This window comes from Mytilus californianus, unplaced genomic scaffold (genome assembly GCF_021869535.1).
Source record: "Mytilus californianus isolate M0D057914Y unplaced genomic scaffold, xbMytCali1.0.p SCAF_5, whole genome shotgun sequence".
NCBI classification, from domain to species: Eukaryota; Metazoa; Mollusca; class Bivalvia; order Mytilida; family Mytilidae; genus Mytilus; species Mytilus californianus.
Window position 1 is genome coordinate 109,935,083 of NW_026262701.1, and position 18,713 is coordinate 109,953,795.

Genomic DNA, 18,713 nt, shown 5'->3' on the forward strand with positions numbered 1-18,713 from the left:
TTGTCGTAAATTTAGACATAAGTGTTTTACACAGATTAATTAAACTTATTACCGGGTTTGCACTAACATGAGCAACACGACGGGTGCCACATGTGGAGTAGGATCTGCTTACCCTTCCGGAGCACCTGAGATCACTTCCAGTTTATGATGGGGATTCGTGTTACTCTGTCTTTAGTTTTCTATGGTGTAATTTGTGTACAGTTGTTTGTCTGTTGGTCTTTTTTTTTAGCCATGCCGTTATCAGTTTATTTTCGACTTATGAGTTTAAATGTCCCTTTGGTATCTTTCGCCTCTCTTTTAAGTGTCATAATCTTGGACAAGGACTGAATTTCATTTAGTTTATTCAATTAATTATCTGTGAAAGTTTGGGCAATAATAATTTACCAATACGTGTCGGACACTAATGACTCTGTTAATCTATTGTTATTTCTATTTTGCATCTGTTAATCTTTTCAATCCTTTAATTGTTTGTGCTTATATATATATTGCTTATATGATACATTACATTTCTTTAGAGTTGGTTGTTCGATCTTGCCAGATTGCTAAAATAACAATTTAAGGAGCGAAAAAATCCTTCTTTATTCAACGCCATTCTACCCGGCTATACTCGCATAAAAAGTACTGAATTTGTTCTTTAAACTTAGTGCGCAGTATTTTAGAGTAATAATAACAGTTGTGGCAGACACATTTGATTTTTTTTTTATTTCTTCCGTATTTTGATAGTACAACGAATTTTCAATGATTTTGAAGTTAAATTATAACTACCTTCACAATCCGAAACCATTTCTTTCACGATCCGATCGCAATACTTGGCCACCGTTACTCGTTCTTTCTCGATAATTTGTCTCGATGTACAAAAAAGTGAGTTTCACACCAGAACAGTCAATCGATTTGTTTTTGAGCTCCAATAAGAAACATATTTTTCAGATAACACCTATTTATTTTACACGCTTTAGAAAATATATGTATTCTCTTCCACGTACGTCAAGGTAAATTATAAAAATATCGGTTACAATGTAAGACATTCATGAACGGATTCATAATGGGATTATATTTTGGCCGGTATTTAATACTAATCAAAAACAATTTACTAAAGATATTGATATGAATTGTTAATAAAACGTTTTCATTCATACCAAATCTCCTTATTTTTATAAGTATAGGAGATATACACAGTAACTTCATAAACAGTACATGAAGACACACGGTCTCGTGCATTAACCAGAACAATCTGCACAGAACATTAATGCAGAAAAGCAACTAAAGAACATTTTAGTACTTCTTCACTCAATAAATTAGCAAATTGATTATTAACTCTGAAATACAAGACCAAGTGATTGAACAACAAAAGTATAGTTATAACCTTTAACAACAAGTCTATTTAACCAAATAGAAAGATTCAAAGGACAATTTCCAAACATATAAGCTTTATTAATAACATTTCCGTAAAATGCTGGATGCAATATACTACTTGGTATTTAATTCCTTGTACATGGAATCATACTTCTACAGTAAATCGCTATATTTGTGATAAAATTTTGTATACGTTAAGACTTTTTAACATTCCTGCTGTACGCTTTTAGAAATATAAATTTTCATTGAATTTTAAGACATCACAGTAAACACATGCATCTTGAACCAACTGGGGATGTTATACTGCATAAAGAGTAATTGGAACAATTGCAAAGGAAAGTTAAAACCGAAAGGAGATAAAGGAACAGTTTTACATAAATTTGTGTATGCAGATAGGAAAAATTTTGATATCGGCGTCTTAAAAAGTTCATCGGTCACGAACAATGTTTGATATAGAGAGAATGAGTTGAGTTGATTTATAATTAAATCGTTCAGCATGGAATACAATTTACAGAGTTGGAACTGCTCAGTTTTATACTAAATCCAATCTGTCATATAGAAATGATAAAATATGTTTTTATAACAAACCAAAAATACTTTACAAATAGACTTGACAAATATTTCTCTAAATGGGTGACAAATACAATTAACGGAATACCGAAAAATTAGCACATAGCCTATTATTAACAATAGAACATACAGACTTATTTATCGAATAAGATAGATGTCACAATTAGAAACTGGGTGTATCTTGTGACTGGGTAATGTGTTGGCCTGGAAGCACACACACACACAATAAATAATACGACTAGTCTGTACCGCCTCTGATTCAGGGACTAACTCTTGCAACAAAAGACGAATCTGGTTAGAGCGATGTATAATTTAATAAGTTCAGCATGGAATACAATTGTACAGAGTTGGAACTGCTCAGTGGAATACTAAATCCAATCTGCCACACCGTAATAATAAAACAGTTTATATAACAAACCAAAAATTACTTGAACAGACTTGACAAATATTTCTCTAAATGAGTGACAAATATAAATTACGGGATTACAGAAAAATTAGCACATATATAATAATTAACAATAGAACATACATACTTATTCATGGAATTAAACATATACGAATAATAGATCAATTGAAGTAAAATGTCGCTAATTGAAAAACAAATTAAAACATAAAATTAGATTAGCTTAATCTTCTAAACTTGACTTGAACTTTTCACAATAAAAATACCAAAATCCCTTAGTGAAATATTGCAAATATAACAAAAACAGTGATTTTACAAAATCTTTTACAAAATGTCCGAAAAGTCTCAAAATCAATTTTTGTCCATTTTTCCACTGTGACATAGATAAAGAATACTAGGTAAGATTGAAGTAAATGTCGCTAATTGAAAACCATGAAATTATATTAACTTAATCTTCCAAACTTGACTTAAACCTTTCACAATAAAAATTAATAAAGTTCCAAAGTGAAATATTGCAAAAACATGAAAAGCAATGATTTTACGAAATTCTTCTAAGAAATTTCCGAAAAGTTTAAATTATAAGCATGTTATTTGGTGACTTTATGTTATCTCATACTCTTATTAGAATAATAAAATCATAAACTAATACATTGTCTTCCATTCTCATTTTATTCTTGAATATATGTGTAACCAAATCATTGTAAGCATTGTTATCATTTGTACCAAGTTTAACTTGATTGTCCTGTCTGCAATGGACGTCTTAACAAAGGTTCAACCTCATGTAAAGTTGACATAGATGGATTTGGCTATTATTTTTAGGCCCTTTTTGGTCATACAGCTTTCTAACTGTTTCGGTTTTTATACATTATTGGCTTTCAAATATTCGGCTTTGAGCGTTCCTGAATCCACAAAAGCGCTTCGGACGCATGGAATTTATAAAGTGCTGTCTTCATTTTTTAATTGGCTATACAATATTGAACTTGAACTTGAACTTATGAGAATTACAAAGCTTCTTGTACTAGATAAATATTACACTGCAACTTGCACTCTAAATATGTATGCTCTAGTTACTAGTATTACATTTATAAGCTTATCAAGAAATACAAACATGATATATTACTTTTACTTTTAAATTTATAGTGAAATAAATGTATGCATGCATTCGTATGTACAGTGTTCTTGTTCGCTGTCTTAAAAAACAATGTAACTTTAAGTTTTCCGCCTGAATTAATATTTGCCACGTTTCTACCTGTGTTCAGTATATTGTAGACAAATCAATTTACTACAATGATAACTGGGGTAATTGGCTTGCGGTCACTGTCACGTGACACTGCGAAAGGGGTTATCAAGTACATTCAATATCAAGCATTTTAAAGGCACCTGATCGTAGATTGCTATAATAGTCTACCATGTATAACGTTTACTTTTATTGAGAAGTTCACTTCGTACTTTATAATGGATTACATTCTTATCATAATACGATCGAAATAGGAAAACTGATTTAATTCTTTTAAACAAACAACATTATCTTACTTACAAGTATGCACATCATGAAATATGTGAAATTTAAAACCCATATAATTTTCAAACCGCGTAAACAGTTTTCGTTAAGAGATCTCATAACAAATAAAGTTATTTGCCAATTCAAAACTTCGTAATGTGTTTATTATGCTTAATCATGTTCAAAACATTTTTAACTTAATTTGAAACTTTCAGAATTTATGCAACCATATACAGTATCAGGGGCGAATATCACAATATGCACGTCCATTGACTAAATGTAAACGTTTAATTTAAAGGTCGCCTTTTGATTTGCTGACTTTCTATTTTGATCATGAATAAAGCATTGTTCAATCAAAGTTATAAAGCAACATTCTTTGCTGTGATATACTGAAGAGAGACCCACAACGTCTTTAACACTAAATATAAGTTGGCACTAAGAAAACTGGCCATAAATGACTCAATGATAGGATATTAAAATGATGGCATTGTATGTAGCGCTTTTCTTAACAAAACCAAACCTTTCTTGAAATATGCCACACAGCAGTCTGAGTTAAATATTCGCAGAGCTAGTTGCCGTCTTGAACTGACAGAGTTTTTGCTCCATATTGAAGGCATAATTGTTACTTTGACATGAAGAACACAAGCTAAGCGCTGTTCCTTTTCGTTTGCCTTTTTCATGAGCGCGTAGTGATTTTGGGTCATAAATTGATTGACTTTATATGACAGCATTTTCATTGCGCTTGAAATGTGTGTGCTAACCTTCATAAAGTACATCCGAGACCCCAAAAAGAATGGGAAAATCAAATTTCAGAAAATACTTGTGAAAATTAAAGCCAAAAGAGCCTTAACCGAACAACCTTGAAAACCATCTTACCCTTGACCTTTGGTCTTTGGTGGATACGTAAATCGCAATCGTTTTTATAGTTGCAATATACATGTTTATAATTCATCAAATGAAAATTTCATTAATTTTGCGATGCTTTGTTTTCAACCTAAATCATTTCAAGTTCGGTTCAATCCGACAGCCTGTTTTATGGATTGAATGGAACAATCTAGGACTAGGCATGATCTAGTCCTTGTTTGTATGTTTTTTATTGGAATGTTAACAGTGAATTACTTTGAAGAAACTTCGGTGCGTGTGCACTGAGTTCTATCAAAACAACTTTAAAATGTCATTTTTTCAACACGTTGAATATGTTACAATTTTATTATCCTTGAACTTAATAAACGTATCACTTCATTGGCATAACACACGTTCCTGGAATAAACATTTCACTGCAATTGGCTTAACACACGTTCCTTGAATAATCTATTTATATGCTTTTTCACCTTTATTAAGTGATATTTTCTGCCCTTATAAAGATATGATATTTTATACTGCCGTTTTTTATTTATAGATTTTAATGAAGAGTTCAATTTACAGTGAAATATGTCAGCTATTGAAATGGACACACAAATGACCACTTATTAAGGGGTGATGAAAACTGTCATCTTCGGGAACATTGTTTTCTTTCAGGTGTTATCCACGCCCTACTAAAAATTAAAACGTTTGAAATGGTACCGATGTATTTATGTGTATGCACTTCGAAGCGGTCACTTAGATCATCTTTCAATTTAAGTTTTAAGAAAATCATCTTCATAAAATCAAGAAGTTTACAAATTCATTGACAAAACTTTAAAAATCAGCACACACGTGCTTATAACAAGCCATCAAAACAGTTACATGTAGTTCCAAGGTATCCAAGTCTGAAAACGAAGTTGGAAGAAAGCAACAGAATAACTATTAAACCTTACAAAAGGAAGAAATAAATACAATGAATTTGCAAACCTTTTCTCACGCAACTAACTACCTTCATTATGAAAAACCTTATGTAAAACGGAATATTCGATAAATTAAATAAAACATTATGTCAACAGACAAACAAACTAACAAAATACCACCAAGGATGATTTATGTTTTGATTCATTAAAAAAGCGTAAAAGCTATATATATGTTTTTCTGAAAACCACACGAAGAAGAAAAAATGAATTTAAATAAGTAATCAGTATATTAAAGAATGAATTAATATACAAGTCGGCCTCGTTACGTTTCTGTGCATGTTTATAGTACGTTTTTTACATTTTTGATTCCCGACGCTAAGAATGTTAACAGGGTTAATATACGTGTACAGGAGATATAACTTTTGAATTTGATAACGTGCAAAATGATCTTCCAGAAATTCAACGACTTTATTTTTTCTAGTTCTGAAATATTGAGTGCACAAACTGATTATAAAATCAACAAGTAGGTGTTAAATATGTATAGTTTTAGATGTACATCAATCATTTCAAGTAAAGAGAAGAAAGGGCGTTTAAATTCAAAGGTAAATTAAGTACATAAGTACGAATTGAGACTCACCCAATCAAATAGTTGGTTTTCTATATTCCTTTCATAGATTTGCCATGAATCCAAAGGAAGACTAAGCCCCGCCCCTTCTAGTTCGCTAGTGAATGAGTTTTTCAATATGTATGACGCCTTCTGTGCTATATATAGCGCTAGTAAATGTCTTCTCTACAATCAATCGTTGTAGTAAAGTTGATTAAACATACTTGGATTATAGGCTTTTCCATAAATATAAATAAATGCTGAGCTTAAGTGTTTTGTTGAATTTGAATTTCTGGCTATAAGTTCGCTTCTTTAAAGGTGAGTTTTATTTCAATCTTCTAATGTTTTTGTTTTTATTTAATTTAATTCAATTCATCAAAAGATATGTAAGGGGAAAAGTTTGTAACATGACAAGGTAAAACGTACTGCAAAGTGTGTCTAAGTGCATGCAAATGTTTTTGTTATTATATTTGATTGTATTCGAATTGCAATGATACGTAATATTACGGACTTTTGCAATGCAATGCTGCATGGTAATGCTGACTTTCGCAATGCAGTTCTACATAGTAATGCTGACTTTTGCAATGCTGCATGGTATTGCTGACTTTCGCAACGCAGTTATACATTGTATTGCTGACTTTTACAATGCAATAATGCTTTGTATTCCCAACTTTTTTAAGGTAATTATGCTTGGTATTGCTACAATTTGAAGCAATTATGCTTTGTATGATTGGCTTTTGCAATGCAATTATACAAAGCATTATACTGAATTTTGCAAAGCAATTATACATGGCATTACTGAATTTTGCAAAGCAATTTTACATGTCATTACTGAATTTTGCAAAGCAATTATGCTTGGTTTTACTGAACTTTTGCAAAGCAAATATCTGCAAAAATATGAGAGTAATAATTTATGTGTGACTATGACATGTTGCATACATTAGTACTCGTGCAAAATTAATGACTTTTTCTTTTGTTTTCTTTCTTGCTGTTAAATGTAATTCTGTTAAATGTGCATAACAATAACTGTTGGAATGCGTTCAAGTATTAATTCAATTTAATATGCAACTATATACTTAAAGGTTGGTATTACCTACAATGTATTTTGTGAACGATGTATAATAATAAAATATATAGTCGACGTTTAAATAATATAGTGCACCTGATAACATATTTACATTATTAACTCTCAAGATATACAACTGAGAGAGAGTGCAGATAATAGTCATAAAATAAATTTGTTTATTTGATTTTTCACTGTGATAATGTGTTTTCATTATGAAACGTTTGAATTATGACGCCAATATCTGTTAAACATTTATGCAAGAAACCAATACTTGTTTACAACCTTTTTTTAGTCACATATAATATAGTTACATATTAAATAGATACAATGAAATGTTCATTTATATCGGTAATCAATAAGGGCAAAGAGAACTATTTTATCTATCTATTAATTGCCTTATTTATATCAATCGAATATCTACTGTTGTTTGTCTTTTGGTCTTTTTCTTATTTTTGCCATGGCGTTGTCAGTTTATTTTCGACTTATGAGTTTGAATGTCTCGCCTCTCTATTATCCCTGTGTATGTCAGACTACAAAGATGAGCTAGTCATCAGTTCATAAGTTAGGGCATTGGTAATGTGTTCCATAACTCCCTAAATAATCAAGACGGAAATACTACTGTTATATTCTTATTAATTAGCCTTAAAACTGTTGTATTTAACAACCTAAATCAACCAGGGCTATCATGATCTATAGTTTTTCGTGACGTATAATACAAGTTTACAATATCGTCAGCTCTAATAAAATAAGTCGCTGACGTATAATTTCAATTTATCACGTATGTATCTTGTATTGAATTAGGAAATATTTCGGGGGTATCAATGCAGTTGTCCAAATGATTTTAAATATTAATTCTAAGTCGTATTTTGAATTTGTTTTTTACGATTTAGTTAAAACTGCAGTATTCATATACATGTTTTACAATAAAAATATGAACTAGATAAATCCTACAGAAAGAAAGCATGACTCTACTATCAATGCAGACTATATAGGTTACATAAGTATGAGGATACTTATATTATTACACTATATTATTACATGAATTTTAAACTTGTATTGTTATGTGTTGGCATTCTGTCAAAGGGCAAGATAGGTTGTCATTTTAAAACATTTGTAAATATGAGCAACTGTTAAATTTCTACAGTTTTCGTTAACAAATATTTTTTTTCTAAAAAAATCTAAAATGAATTTTATAATGCAATTTAATGACTTATTGATGTGACCAAGTTACAGTACTAATTTTCATAAAAAACTCAAGTTTTTATCTTTTTTCAATAACAGTTCGTAAAATACGCATGAAGCATTTGAAATGCTATATATGTCGATCAATTCCGTCGATTTTTTTTTCACCAAGAAACATATTGTTCAGGTCAAATGATATCTTTTCAGTGCTATGTAGATTATAAGCTCGTTAAGGTTAGAATCAAAGTTATTGGTATCTAGTAAGAGAAGGATTTCGTGAATGAAAAACCACATCACTAAATGAATAAATTAGAACACGGTCAGTGAACCTTTTTAGCCGTTTGATTGTGTTAGAATTTTACATATTCAAGTTATTCAAGGCATGCTGATGTACATTTTCTATTTTGATCAGTAAAAATTACAAAATGACAGAGATTTTAATAGCTCAGTACAAGGAAAGCATGATAGTTTTATTGGCGAGGTCTTTTTTTATTTGATTGTAACTAACTCGATGTATTAGGAACAGGGAAATATACATAGTTAGTATGAATGAAATTACAGCTTACTTACCAGAGATAAAAGGATAACGACCATTTCCTACTTGCATAAATATAAAAATTAATGATTTTAAACCTATAAAAATACTATGTTATACAATTGAACCCTGTGACCCAGTACAGTAGAGTAAAAGTTAGTACTGATATAAAACTCTAGATCTCCGACAGCTGTTGGGGAATAAACAATATATACAGATCAATGTCATTTTACCGAAAGTAAATAGGATATTTCTGTCATTTCATAAAGTCAAGAAACTTAAAAACTGATTTCAACCATGTGTTGCTTGGATATAATTGCGAGAAGGTAGATCTAAAGTATTAATTAAGTATTGTCAGCATTGAACTTTTATGTGAACCTTGAAAGTCGACATTAAATAAGTCAATTGATTTCTTTAGCAAGATATAGCAGAATAATTTCAAGTAAATTACCAGTTATATTTATTTAAGCTGTGAGTGAAAACACTTAAAAATAGCTATTGTGATCAAGAGTTGCATACAATGCAGAAGCTACTCATTCAACAAATTTGTGTTTTTTTTTTCTTGAGATAATGCAAACATTGGTGCAAACAATCTATTAAAGAACGTACGCAGTGACCTACTCTATTTCGGGTTCGAAGCGAGGTTATACACGTAGTACTTTCATTCTTACTCAAGACGCGGGCGTACTAAGATTGGAAAGAATATATAAGACTTTTGACTTTTCATTTCTAATCAGATTTATGATTTTTCGTAACGTTTGGATATTTTCTATAAGTGATCTGGATAGAGCTGTTTACAATTCAGTTATTCATAGACATACCTTGAATTCTTTTTCATTCACTTTCAGGAATGAATACGTACTAGAAACTGACAGTAGCGATTAGAAGAAAATTCGAAAAAAAATATCTGAAAATTATACGAACTAAAGCAATGGCTGAACATATAGTTAAAAGAGTTTTATCGACAGCAACCAACATTGCATCGAAATCACCAAAGAGACTTTTAACAACTGACCATGCAACCACTACCGCTAAAACTTCGTCCACAATCTCAATGAATGATATCCCAATGACAAAGACAATGCTGGATCTTCCTGGACCAAACGGATATCCACTTGTTGGCACCGCACCGGAGTATTTTAAAGGAGAAAATAAAGGGCAAATGCACAAAGTTCAGGTAAGCGATTTAATCTTATTTTCCAGTTATTTACCTTTCAAACAATAATTGAATTATCAATACAACGCTGCTTATTTTTAAAACGCAGTAATAATTTCATTTTACAGTGTTGTTGAAGCATGTAAATATTATGGAGAGCTAAAATAAAATAGGGCAAGGGATCAGTAATTTTGTATATACTTTAACAAAACATATATACCGAAAGGTCGTTACACTATGATATATAGGGTTTTAATCAGTCGAAGATGCAACAGTATAAAACTTTAACTACTAATGATAGGGAAAAGTACATTTTTCGACATAGTTAGATTATCAAATTGTATTAAATTTCTTAAATTACATTGATTTATTCCAGTAGTGCGTTCAAAAATGCTATTTTGACTAGATTTATTATACTGACTAAATTTATTACTTCAAAGGAGATTGAATGACTAGTTTCGGCTAGAAGTTAAAAGAAAACATACGCAAAATGAGATCAAGCCACCTGCAGCCTTAATATCATGTTAAGAAAATAGAATTACTTTTCAATATGCGATCTATCTAAATCCAGTGATGATATACATGTATTTAAACGAAATGTTCCGTATAATTACTATCCACGATGTTCAGAGTATTTGGCATATAAAGTATTTACATATAAAGTATTTAGAAAATCCATTCATCGCTATTTTATTATACAAATATGCATTTAGAAACGATTTGAGTATATATTTAAATAAATGTTTAAAAGATATCGCAGTGGTACATTAAGATGCAAATTATCATAATTTTTATTTCGAGAACAGTTACAAAAAATTAATGTACTAGATTTCAATGAAATCAGTGTAGGCCGTATAACTGGTAAATATTGTTCACTAAATAAACCCTAGCAGTATCGCCTTATTGATCGAAGACAACATATTCTGACACTATCTAGATTTTCTGCACTTGTATGAATTTCTGAGATTTCTCCGGATTTAGACGCATCAATATGGCAGCAATGCAACGTATATTGAGTGCGTTTACATTAATCAAAACTTCTGTTATCAGGAAAAGAGTTAAACACCTCTGACGTTAAGTTACATGCAGAGATTTTTTTTTTCACTTGCGATAACCTACTTGCATCTCTAAAATATATGATAATATTCGAATAGTACGAATATTGTCATTAAACCGTTGCAAAAACCTAAAGCCAAGACGTAATTGTTTAAATTATTATCAAAGTATAAACTTGACCTCAGATTATGTAAAGTACTTGTTTTATTAGCAGATTCTTCACATCAAGAAACCAAATGTAATTTAGTCTCGATACTTAATACCCACAATCAGCTGTTTAGATAAACGTTATCATAATGTGTTAATTTACTGCTTGTTAAAGGGTAACCTTGTAATCAGCAGGCTACCACAGTTTAGTCCGTTCTCCACATAAAAGTGCATACTGCCAATCAAAAGTCAGAAATTGTTTAACGTATCAAAGTGTTTATAACATATGCTACTTGTAGTTGTTTCTTAACACAATTTTTGTCGAATTTTTAAGTCTTTTTCATAATGCTTTTTAAGAAAGAAATGCTGATTGGATTTATATATGATACAATAATAAGAATGTAAAATAATGATAGTAGGACGTCTTTAAGTAAACAAAATAACGTACAACATATGTAATCAATTAATTGCTGATTACTTAATGTTCAATTGCAAATGATTCATGCACATTTTAGATCTGAGTGTGTCAAAAATATCCATATTTGATTAATAAAATTTAATATTTATCTTGCAGCGAAGATTTCATGAGATGTACGGGCCTATTTTCAAAGAAAAATTAGGACCTGTAACTAACATTTCTATAGCTGACCCCGATCTTGTTGAAGAGGTTGTCCGGAGTGAAGGAAAGTTTCCAAACAGACCGCCTTATCCCTCTTGGACAATATACAAGAAAATGAGGACACAGGCCAATGGCCTCATGACAGTGTGAGTAGATAAATGATTCTTAATGAATGAGAATGAGCTTCAATATTTAGTTGATTTCAATGCATTGTAAAGGTTTTCTTTTTCTAGTACTTGAAGTTGTTTATTTAATTAATCTTTTTAATCATATTTGTTATTATTTATTTCGGCAATAATATTTATTTTTCTACCTTTTCGTCTGTTATTTTTGTGAACATTGTTCTTATATTTCTATTTCTTTTTCGTGAACGTAATGTATTTTATAAATCGTTATTTATGAAACATTATCAATTAAATATACATACTGGTAATTACATAGATATAAGAAGATGTGGTATGAGTGCCAATGAGACAACTCTCCATCCAAGTCAAAATTTATATAAAAGTACATGTATATTTATACAGAAAACGCTTGGCACATGCAGTGGTTTAACGACATATTTCTTAAAATTATCTTCTAACAATAGATTTACATTTATTTGGGGAAAGGATATGCGTTTGATACACACAAGGATATGGGGGAAGGGGGGCTAAACACGAGAATTTTGGCAGAATATAAGGAGATAATATTCCCAACTGAGAATATAGTTTTCAATAGTCATATATAAAAAGACAATCTCACTACTGGTCAAATGAATTTGTTTCCTCTTTAGCTAATAACATGTATATATTTTCATATTTCCAGTGCAAATGCAGAAGAATGGTCAACATGTCGCACTGCCATTGGTAAACACATGCTACGACCAAAGACCGTACTTCAATATGTTGACATGATGAACGAAGTTGTTACAGATTTTGTTAACAGACTGAAATATGCACGAGACAATCATGCAACAAATAATGCAGTTCCAGATCTACAAAACGAATTATCTAAGTGGGCAATTGAATGTAAGTCATCTTCAGTTCTCATAATTACGGCCAGTTTCCACTTGTGAATTCGAGGGTCCATTACTATACAATGCCACCATCATCATCATATTTCGCCAATATAATATATTAAAAAAATAAAGCAATTTGTGAAGTTGATTGTAGTATGTTGTAGAAATTACGACAACATCACTTAATATCACAATCTAAACTGACATTACCATATAAATAGGTTAGACAAAAGGAACAAAAATGATGAATGAACTGAGTGTTTGTTACATGAATGAATCTGTCCTATTTACAAGTACAAAAAGAATACGGAGACAATTGTTCAGTCCCCTACAGAGAAATAAATATCAACTGATTCTATATCTTTTCAATCAATTAAAGTTATATTGACAAGGTTGGGAAAGGATATTTGCTATACTTTTTATAAGAAAATAAGATAAGGGAAAATGCAATTATAGCAATCATCAACTCTGTTAACCAACTTACAAGAGTAAGTTTACATCTAAATTGAAGATATAAATCGTTTATCATAAGTGGCTTTTGTTGGTTTCCCGTTTGAACCCCAAGAACAGATATAAAGATTTAAATATTCATTGATGGCATATCTTTGTATTGTATTACAATGTCAAGACATGAACCCTTAGAGGGTTGAATGAGTATGGAATGTTGAACCCAACTGTGGTACAAATAACCTTGTGTAATTTGATATTGACTTGATGCAGCAAAGACTGTCCAAAGGGCACTGATTGAAAATAACAACACAAATATCATATGGTCCAGGAAACATGTTTTAAAATCATTATATATTCAATCGGATTTGAAAATAGGAAAAAAGGTTATTAAGAGCCTTCCGAAATATGAGCTATGTGCACTGTTATCTTTTACATATTTATAATTTTGTTCACGATTCGTCTTTTGAGACTCTAAATGATGACTGATAAAAAGGAGTCCGTGCCTTGTCTATTTAAAAAGTTTTTTAAGCACATGGTTTCTATTTTCACAAACACAACTTTAAAGCTTGTGCTTATTTTAGTATTTTAATTTCAGCTATTTCTGCAGTATTGTTAGAGACTAGACTTGGCTGCCTTGATGAGAACGTATCGTCGGAGAATCAATCTTTCATAGATGCCGTGGGTGATATGTTTAAAACTGGACATCAATTAATGGTGTTTGCAGAACTTCATAAACGTTTTGGAACAAAGACCTGGAAAACTCATGTTGATGCATGGGATACTATATACAGAGTTGGTAAGTCATCTCGAATCACAACAAATATATATAATATACATATCAAACAAACAAGAAATAAGGAGAACTATAGAGGTTATTGATTTGGTTTAAGCAATAATTTATTTTTCAAAAGTTTCGAAGTAATTGATTTAACTTTATAATTTACTCTTTCGTACAAAAGGCATTTTTTTTTTTCAGCTGGAGAACACATAGATAAAAAGTTGGCAGATATAACAGAAAAATATGAGAGATTACAGAGTGGTTCCGAAGACAATAAAGCCTCGTTCCTGGAACATTTACTTGGAAATGAAAATCTACCTTTAGATGCTGTTTACGCCAATACAACTGAACTGATGTTAGCTGGTTTAGATACGGTAAGTTTTATATTGCAAAGTTTTATCTGCATGGTACTTATTTAAATGATGTTAGTATTAGTATTGCACTTTAACCTTTGTTGTTTAGTTAACAAAAACTATGTTTATCTCTAAAATCAGAAACTTTGATCTTTCTGTTGTATCCATTTCATTGCGATAAAAACTCCATTCTTAAAATTTCCTATGGCTTTTATTACGCTTTTAATATCGTCTCACCACTGAAATGTTTTTATTCCCAAATCCGAATGGTGTATCTATTTTTTACGCCTTTAATATAGTCAGCAATTTCTTTCGTTTGATTAGCGTTTTAGATAAGTTAATGTATATTTATTTTGGAGACATTTCTTGAAAGTCAATAACACCCGGAAATATTTCACCTAGCGTTTTATTGAAGTATTCAAATCATAAAATAAACATAAATACTAGTACAATGAATATTCTGTCACGCATGCGTGGGGTTGAATTATGGAGCATAAAGAATCTTTTAAGTAATAAAATATCAACCCGTTCTCGTGCCATGTTAGTTTATGTTGAATCAAATTTCATGAACGTTTACATAAGAATTGACTTAACTTTAACAACCTAAGTTATCATTATTGTGGAGCGTTAGAGTGTAGTAAAGGCTGCGGTTTTTATAAGTGGTGGTCTATCGGCCTGATCTTAACTGATAATCTCACATCATAAAGAATAAATTGTTCTGAAGCAATCGTATTATACTATTTAGTTGTCATAGAATGGGCACACCTACCGCGGAGATTGAAGGTTTTGTTCAAATTTGTCAGTATATCCATTTTAATGATACTTTGAAATACCGTATAAGGGTCAGGAGTTTTAACTGTAATGCTGGGACAATGCTGTAAAGTAAAGCCTATCCACAATTAAATATTTGTTATTTCAAAGACAAATTGTGGTCTAAATAAACTCGATACCTTAAATATACATTCTTTTTTCAGTCGGCAAACGCCATGGGTATGGTAACATATCTGTTATCCAGAAATCCTAGAGTGCAAGAAAAGCTTATTAAAGAAGTTGATTCGGTTCTTCAGAATAGAATATGTACAGCTGAAGAGTTATCGAACATGACATATGCAAGAGCAGTTGTTAAGGAAACACTTAGGTGAGTACCTCTTTGAAGATTTCGAACTCAGTTGACTTTTTACCTGTTTCCGTTACAAATCTAAGAGCTACAAATCAAAACTTATACCATCCATGAACGTGATCAAATAAAAAAAATATATAAAAAAAATACTTGTTTATATTGAATTCGCCTTGCTATTCATGATTCATGCATTATACAAAGTTTGAAATGCAAATTTATAATCTTCTGTATTTTATCTTTCAGGTTGTTCCCTGTCATACCTATCAATGCCCGCGTCATGACAGAAGACACAACAATCGGTGGCTACCTCATACCCAAAGGGGTAAGTGGATTTTTTGTTTTAAGATTCGCATTTAAAATTCGTTTTGTTAGTAAATTTCATATTTATAAGTATTGCAGAAAGTCATTGTTCTTTTTAAATGTTATGTTTGAAAAAAAAACATATTTTAATATATACTCTTCATTTATCTCCTTTTCCAACATAATCATAGTTCTTTTTTTATTTCAGACTTGTATCCTATTAAACACATTTACTATGTCACGTGATGCAACTCAATTTGTAAATCCTGACGATTTTATCCCAGAGAGGTGGGAAAGGGATAGTAACAAATGGAATCCTTTTAGTAACTTGCCTTTTGGATTCGGTGCTCGAAGTTGTGTTGGTGAGTATATTATGATTTATATCTAAATAATAATAAAGATCATTTCATGTTCAAATTAATCAATGTATTAAGTAATTTCATTTCATTTAGACAGCAATTGAAAGATAGTACTTGCCTTTGCAAGATTATGATAAAGTAACGCTTTGTAGCATTATGATAAAGAAACGCTTTGCAGTAATTTGATGAAGTTTCGATGTTTTGCCTTTTATTTAAAAGATATCAGATTTTAAGTGATATTATTCAATTTCAGGGCGTAGAATGGCACAACAAGAATTGTATTTAGCCATTATTCGAGTAAGTTTTATCTTTAATATTGATTTATACAAATTATATGTGGATTTACATTAAATGTCTAAAACGAATAAAAAAATCAAATGCCATAAGCATTTGATAGTTATATTTTTCATCAATCAAAAGAGTTAGCGGATTTCTTATTTTTCTTTTTTAACAATGAATTAGTATTTCATTCTCAGCAAATTTTGATTTAGGATTATCAAATTCTTAGAGACTAATGCAAATATATTTTTAAATCTTTATACTCACAAGAACTTCTTCAATAAATTACTTTTTTTTTCCAGCTGGCTCAAAACTTCTGGCTTACACCCTCAAGAGACTTTGATGCCGAGCCAACATTAAGGACGGTACTAACATTTGAGAAAGACATACCAGTGGAATTTCAAGACCGATAGTCATGACTACAACAGTCTAAGTTTTCGGGCAACTTGCAATGATTCAGAAGATCAAAAGACAACGAAACATTTGTTTCGTGTGGTGAAACGGGTATACAAACTTGAACTTTTCGTTTTAATGTGGTATGTCCATTTATTGTTTATTGAACAGATATGTTATTTATCATCTGTTGAAATCCCTCGGAACATACCTCAAGCAAAGTCGTATAGATATGATGAAATCTCGTTATAAAAGCGAGGGTCCGGTAGGTCTCGTTTTGTGTGCGAGATTTGCAGAGCATTTACTCTTCAAATGATTGTGTTCAAACATATATGAGGTTTTTAATCTTTCAATGTGATGGACCTACAACGACAATGTGATGTCATTGAATAACGGGTATTTTTTCATTATTTAAAACACATTATATCATATATCGCCATTTATCAATGCAATCTTGAACAAAGAATCTGTGCCTTAAATGTTTTATTATTGAAAAAAAAAACATAAATATTGTATAACGACCCATAACTGGACTTTTCAGTTATACAGATTTATTATAGGGAAGTGAAACAACTGAATGTGTTTGGAAAGTGACCATAATGACAAAATATGTTTTTATTTGAGCGAACAACTAAACACTGATTTTGAAATAAAAGTATTTTTTTTATAATTTTGCACGATTGTGGAGATTATTAACCCTCTTTTTTTAAATAGACAAAAAATTAAGAAGGTTTCCCACTATTTTCTGTCAATGATTTTTGATGCAATTACAGATATTATCAAATTCTTGTTTCCATCTTTACATACCTTATACTTGCATAGTATAACTAGTATTACTAGTTTAACAAGGACAATATTAGTGTGTCATTTATTGGTCACTTTCCAAACATATGCAGTTTATTTCAATTAAGTATATACTATCATGTAAGCGTATCAACGATGTCAACAGAGCGTAAACCTCGTTCTGAAGACTATATTTTAAATGACCGTATTTAGATTTCAGGTAAAAGTATTATATTTCTCTTCAGGTATTTTGTTATATTGTAAATTTATGTGAGGAATGACTTTCAATTTTTCAAACAATACAAATGTTAAATTTGTACTCTGATGCTCCGTTCTTATAAGTGTTGAATTATTATAAAAAGACAAAAGTATGCGTTTTAAATTGATTACTCGGGAAGGAAAATTTCTAAATTTGTTATAGGCATATAGATGAAGTTTCACTATTATTCGACTCTCAATTTTCATTATTATGTGTTGTTGATTTTTTTCTCTCTTATGTAGTTGAAAAATAATATCGTTATTTGTTTATTTATTGTTATTTTGAATAAATTATTTAAAACTCATTATTTAAACATGAATATGTTTATGTGATGCCATTTTCATTGAAGCATAATTATGGATTCATATATAATGAACCACGTGACTACAGGTATAGAGGAAATGTTATACAGTTGTATGTTGTTAAATAAATATTTTAACTTATTTGTTCTTGTTTAACATTGATTTACACTGAAAATGACCCAGTTCACTACTTCTGAAGTGCGTGTTGAGGGGAAGGTATAAGTTGCCCTTGGAGAATGTTTTTCATACTTTAATTAACGACAGATAGATCTCTTTACCAAAATGTTTTGACATGTGTTTTTGTCATACTTACAATGTAACAAGTGGAATAATAAATTAACATCCATTTACCGAAAATCAGAGGAGTCCAATTGCGACCAAG

General features: G+C 30.6%; 1 protein-coding gene across 1 annotated transcript; it reads left to right on the forward strand.

The window, feature by feature from the left end:
• The first annotated feature begins 6,371 nt into the window (after positions 1-6,371).
• Positions 6,372-18,472, forward strand: LOC127700591 (1,25-dihydroxyvitamin D(3) 24-hydroxylase, mitochondrial-like). The gene is made up of 11 exons (XM_052204136.1): positions 6,372-6,512; positions 9,826-10,154; positions 11,911-12,101; positions 12,763-12,965; positions 14,001-14,201; positions 14,382-14,557; positions 15,511-15,674; positions 15,900-15,978; positions 16,165-16,318; positions 16,569-16,612; positions 16,897-18,472. Exons 2-11 carry the CDS (start codon positions 9,909-9,911, stop codon positions 17,005-17,007), a joined length of 1,569 nt encoding a protein of 522 aa, XP_052060096.1. The 5' UTR covers positions 6,372-6,512; positions 9,826-9,908; the 3' UTR covers positions 17,008-18,472.
• The last annotated feature ends 241 nt before the right edge of the window (positions 18,473-18,713 follow it).

Bases quoted from the DNA above. Each gene is read 5' to 3' on its own strand.
- LOC127700591 (XM_052204136.1), top strand. From the start codon at position 9,909: ATGGCTGAACATATAGTTAAAAGAGTTTTATCGACAGCAACCAACATT. The intron at 10,155-11,910 runs GTAAGCGATTTA...TTTATCTTGCAG, and splicing joins GGCAAATGCACAAAGTTCAG to CGAAGATTTCATGAGATGTA. The intron at 16,613-16,896 runs GTAAGTTTTATC...TTTTTTTTCCAG, and splicing joins TGTATTTAGCCATTATTCGA to CTGGCTCAAAACTTCTGGCT.